At 38.4% G+C, this 5,744-nt stretch overlaps 1 protein-coding gene across 3 annotated transcripts in view; it reads left to right on the top strand.

Annotated features, from left to right (window-relative positions):
- Window positions 1–4,497, top strand: part of LOC107726390 (G protein pathway suppressor 2-like) — a 10,412-nt gene extending 5,915 nt beyond the window's left edge. For all 3 annotated transcript variants that reach the window (XM_016535950.1, XM_016535949.1, XM_016535948.1), the window contains 8 exons: window positions 426–505; window positions 632–711; window positions 883–1,057; window positions 1,223–1,306; window positions 3,190–3,266; window positions 3,388–3,483; window positions 3,627–3,710; window positions 3,848–4,497. In XM_016535950.1, coding sequence (XP_016391436.1) covers window positions 426–505; window positions 632–711; window positions 883–1,057; window positions 1,223–1,306; window positions 3,190–3,266; window positions 3,388–3,483; window positions 3,627–3,710; window positions 3,848–3,940 — 769 coding nt within the window. In that variant the 3' untranslated portion in view covers window positions 3,941–4,497. The remainder of the gene's footprint in view (window positions 1–425; window positions 506–631; window positions 712–882; window positions 1,058–1,222; window positions 1,307–3,189; window positions 3,267–3,387; window positions 3,484–3,626; window positions 3,711–3,847) is intronic.
- The last annotated feature ends 1,247 nt before the right edge of the window (window positions 4,498–5,744 follow it).

The raw sequence follows: 5,744 nt of genomic DNA, 5'->3' as shown, positions 1-5,744 counted from the left end.
TGAGAGAAACGTTCATGGATCGAAGAAGAGTGTTTGTTTTTGCATTGTAATAAGAGTTCGGCACAAACGCGATTCATTCACTTGGTGAGCATAACCGTTTTTACAGCTCTGTGACACAACCCATCAAAAGCTTATATAAACGCCACAGAATAAGCACTAAAAGTTCTCAGAGGTGCAACAGCACGTTCATATATATGTTTTCGATGCAGAGTGCAAATGGCTGTGCCTTTATTTGTATTTTTAACTCGATGGGAGCGAAATGAAACTGTCTGAACGCGAAGCTGTGTGTGTTGTCCGTCTCCCCTCTCCTCTCCTCCGCTCCACACCACGCCCACTTTTTTTAGCATTTTTAGCATTTATTATCCAAAGTTGTCAGATTTTGAAAATGACATGTTTGCTAATCAGTTTGTTTAATATGTTTACAGTGACATGACAACTCTGACTTCGGCAACATACCAGCCAAACATGCCCATCCACAGTGGACCGCACCTTCTCAGCATGCAAGGTGACCACTATTTGACATCTTCAGTGATCTGTCAAAGAAGTATAAAGCTGTAACTGTCATTTAGACTCTACTAGAATTGCCCTTCAATAATGACTTCATTTTGCTCCACCACTTGTTTTCACACAGCGGGTCAGGTTAGTCATGGGCGTTCAGGCGCTCTTCTTGGGGAACGCAGTAAACAGCTCTTCCAGTCGCCAGTCATTTCTGTGAGTGTGATATTTTAATGTAAATCAATCTGTTTGTACCTGAAACAAACAAAACCAAAAAATTTTTAATAATGCGGGACACCCAGTTCAGCTACCACTCACAGATTGGATTTCTTTGGTGTGTGTGTGCTTGTTCATTAAAAAATGATTGGTTGCTTGCCACCTTCTCAGACGCGTCATTTCCAGTCTCAGCCAGGATTCAGTGCAGGTGGAACAGAGCATGGCCAGTACTCTGGAGCCCAGCCGAGTCATAGCCCATATGGAGTCAGCCAGCCGCAGCATACATCACCTTTTGCCTCCAGTCAGCCGGTGCCAGCCAATTATGCCAGTGGTTCACAACTTAGAAGTACCTTGTTTGTATTTTCCCTCAGTTCTTATGATTAGATGTGGATATGTGTTATTATTTGCTTGTAAGACTCAAAAGGTTCTTACGTTCATTTTCTTGTTGTGTTCTTGAACAGGGTGTACATTTGTGATGTGTTGTTGTGATGTTCTGTTTTTCTGTTTCCAGGTGCATCAGCATTCCAGGCCATGCAGTACTTGCCCCATCAGCAGCAGGGTTATGCGGTCCACAGTCACTTCACCTCTCAGCCAGGTGTGTGTAACGTGTCTGTGTCAGTAGTAACCCGTGACTCTTGAACCTAGGCCCTCTCCCCTACCCTCCTCGGGGAAAAAACTAACTACCAGCCTAGCTTACGGTGTCTTCTTCTAAAAGTCATTTTTGACAATTCCACCTTTGAAACAAGAGGCTAATCCAGCCTTAATCAGGTCACACACTGGACGCACCGCACCACGTTTTTAAAATTCGAACACATTGTTTTGTATGAGTGTACGCACACCAGTGGCGCCACCGGCGACTGTCCACGAATCCCAGCTGCGACTCTGGGTGCTGTTCAAAATCCTGCCGCGCCACAGAGCACCACTCGCATGTTTTCCATTAAATTGCATTATATTCGCACTTCCAGCCTTCATGAGACCTTCAAGTTGTTCTGATTTTTTTCAACATGTCTTCTGATATTCATTCATGTTTATCTCGTGCTGGAACCAATAGAAAAATAGATGATTGATTCACGTGCCTCTTGAACTGAATACAGTGATCTTACGTCACATTAAAGAGCGGAGAAACACATTTATTGTTTGTATTTCGTGATCAAATTGACAATTTAAAGGCTATGATTTGTGTTATATTAAAATAACAAAACATGTTTGTTGAGATTATTGGATGGCTGGTGTGCTACAAATAATGAATAGACTTGAAAACGTTAAAAATAATTTCCAAGCATCTTTAGGCTACCGTCAATAAAACAGCTTGTGAATAGTCATGTAATGTTATTTACCTCAGAGAAGACAACAATAAAGGAGTGTTGAAGCCTACATTAACCTATAACGTTTGGGGGGGGGGGCCCGTACAAATGTTTTTGCTTATGGGCCCGGGGCTGACTTGCTGCGCCACTGATTTCAGAGCTGGAGTTTATTTCCACAGAAATTGTATTTATTTTATTTAGATGGTGATTGTCAAATTATGAGTTGCTTAAATAAAAATAGAAATGATTATTAAAAATTGTCATTTAAAAAAAATATTTAAAAATGATAAATATTGTTTTTACAATAGTTTAGGCACTCTCTGAGGGCCTAGAGGACCCTGACGGTTCCCCTCTGGTCTGTGTGTGGATGAGTTCGTGTTGCATACTTTTATCATGAAATAGTATATTTAATTAAATATGTGTGGCGATAAATGACCACTAATGTTGTGGCGCATAAATAGTGTTTTTTTTTAAACCAGTCACACCTAAGGGGCAATTTTATTTAGGATGCTACCTTGGAACAAATTCAAAAGTTTGGGGTCAGTTTGGTTTTAATATTTTAAAAGAAGTCTCTTACACTCACCAAGGTTGCATTTATTTGATCAAACTTTGATACAGTAAAAACAGTAATATTGTAAAATAAAAAAACTGTTTTCTATTTTAATATATTTTAAAATATCATTTATTCCTGAATCCTGACAGCAAAGCTGAATTTTCAGCAGTCAATACTCCAGTCATAAGTGACACATGATACTTCTCGAAATCATTGTAATACTCTGATTTGGTGCTCAAGAAACATTAATGCTATGCTAATTGCTAAATAAACATTAAGCATTAATATTTTTGTGGAAACCGTGATACATTTTTTTTTTCAGATTCGTTGCTGAATAAGAAGTCAAAAGAACATTTATTTGCAATAGAAAACTTTTGTAACATAATACATGTTTTTGCTGTCACTTTTAATTAATAAAATGCATCCTTGCTGAATAGAAGTATTAATTTCCTTAAAAAAAAATAAAATCTTACTGAACCCAAGCATTTGAACTGTAGTGTATGTAGACAGCAAGGCAGCTCAGTAAGGTTTTTAACAGGGCCTGTCCCCCATAAATGTTTTCTCCGTCGTCTTTTTGGCAGACACCTTCACAATCCTTCTGCATTACTACTTTCATTCCAGGTTATATCCCCAGCGCTGGGATTCCCCTGCAGAAACAGTTGGAACATGCTAACCAGCAGTCCGGCTTCACAGACTCAGTAAGTAGGGCTGGTCAGGATGTAAACTCTGATAAACTGGGACCAAAGGAAGGACAGCTGAGTGCAGAGTGTCACTGGATCCCTATGTCTGTATAAACATTACTCATATTTGTGATTTCAGAGTTCATTGAGGCCCATGCATCCACAGGCTCTGCATGTCAGCGCTGCAGGTTTGCTGCCTACTGCTTCTATTGCTGTCCAGATCCCTCCTGGCAAGGTCAGAGCCAAGCCAATTAATGAAATCTATATTAACTTAGTCTTCCTGCTGCATTATTTGCAATTAATTGATTTTTAGCCTTAAATAGTAGGATTACTTGTTATGTTTTGGGCATAGATGTCTTGCTTTTTTTCTTTGGACAGTCTGGCTTACCATATGCACATCCACCAAGGCCAGCTTCCCCAGGCGCATTTACACATGGAACGCCCTCACAACAAGCACATGCGGTGAGTTCTGTCCAAACCAAGAATACCGTTTTATTTATAGCATGTATGTACATTTCCTTATTAAATAAATGCAGTATCTGATTAAGATCTGTATAAGGAAAGTGACATTCTGTTTTTTTTCTCCTTTTGTTGTACAGGCTACATTTCAAAGCTCTTCTCAACCAACCCCTCGCCACACCTACCTTTCTCACAGCCAGTCAGGGCAGAGGTTTTACCACCATGGCAAATAGCTATTCATTTCAGTCTCATGCAGAATGTTAGGGTGTGAAGATAAGATTCACCACTAACACTTTGGAGCCTTTTGGATTAAAGCTACATAGCACACAACGCTTGGCATCATAGTGTTACGACGTGACTGTATTACTGTCACACGCAAGTCATTTTCTGTGTTATTCTTCAGCTGTTAGACCTCCCTTTGCAACAGGGTATGCCATTTATTTCATTATTACAGTGGGATGCGTCTGAAAGTTGTTTTTTTTTATGCATTTGAAGACATCGATAACAGCTGTTCCAACATTATAATAATACCACTATATGTCACAACTAAAATTAAATCTTTTAATTCTTTTAAAATTAAAACTAACTAAACAATATAGGAACAGACTAGAAGATTGTATTTCCATGTTCTGTAACCGACCTCCCACTCAGTGCTGTCTATAACTTGCATTAACATTGATGAATGCACCTTTTCCCTAATTCAAAGAACAGGAAAATAATATTTTCATAAGATTTTAAATTGCAAATGTGATGTTTTTAGCCAACCAACTGAATTTCACAAAACTGCACTTATAAAATATGAATATTATTAATAATCTGTTTAAAAGAGCTTGTTAAAGTCCTAAATAAATAGCTGTGTAGAAAAAATCTTTTGACTTATCTTTTTATTTATATTTTTCTTTGGTCTGTATTATTAAGTTGGCTTGAAAAAGCCAACTTACTGAAATCCTATTTAAGCTACTACTTCTTCTTCTGAGACCAAATTTTAAAATCTATCTCCTCCTAGCCTTTTAAAGCTACAACCACCAAACTCGGGTCAGACCTTCAGACTGGTCTGACTCCGGTTGCTATATCTTTTCTAACTGATCCGGCTTATGGTTTTCGTAAACCAAACTATCAAACCCACAGACTTTCATTGAGGGGGGTGAAAACTTTTATACAATAAGACTTATGGTGTATTTAAGCTGTCTATTGCTAAAGCAAAACTTAACAACTCCCTACTGAAAAAACAGCTAAAACCAGCCTAAGCTGATTGACTGTATTATTAAGTTGGCTTGAAAAAGCCAACTTACTGAAATCCTATTTAAGCTACTACTTCTTCTTCTGAGACCAAATTTTAAAATCTATCTCCTCCTAGCCTTTTAAAGCTACAACCACCAAACTCGGGTCAGACCTTCAGACGGGTCTGCCTCGGGTTGCTATATCTTTTCTAACTGATCCGGCTTATGGTTTTCGTAAACCAAACTATCAAACCCACAGACTTTCATTGAGGGGGGTGAAAACTTTTATACAATAAGACTTATGGTGTATTTAAGCTGTCTATTGCTAAAGCAAAACTTAACAACTCCCTACTGAAAAAACAGCTAAAACCAGCCTAAGCTGATTGACTGCTTTGGCTGGTCTCCCAGGCTGGTTTTAAAGTGGTTTTGGCCACTTTTTTTAGCAGGTCAGACTGGTCTTTAACAGGTTTTTAGCTGTTTTTTTACAGAATCAACTGGTTTTAGCTGGATTAGCATAGAAACATGTTAACAACATGCTAGTAACTTGCTAATCATGCTAGAAACATGCTAACAAAATGCTAGTAACTTTGTAATCATGCTAACAACATGCTAGTAACATGCTAATCATGCTAGAAACTAGGGTTGTGCCGATAGTATCGTGTATCGACGATAGTCAGAGATATCGACGATAGCTGCTGTCTTTGTCGATAGTCCAGACGATATTAGGCTCATTCTCCTATTAATGTAATAATAATAATAATTATTATTATTATTAGGCGGCCCATTATAATTCGGCTATTATTATCAAATTGCCCCG

The sequence above is a fragment of the Sinocyclocheilus rhinocerous genome, unplaced genomic scaffold, assembly GCF_001515625.1.
Source record: "Sinocyclocheilus rhinocerous isolate Xijiao unplaced genomic scaffold, SAMN03320098_v1.1 scaffold2050, whole genome shotgun sequence".
Lineage (NCBI taxonomy): Eukaryota > Metazoa > Chordata > Actinopteri > Cypriniformes > Cyprinidae > Sinocyclocheilus > Sinocyclocheilus rhinocerous.
Note: the sequence above shows the minus strand (reverse complement) of the source record. Positions and strands in the feature narration are given on the sequence as shown.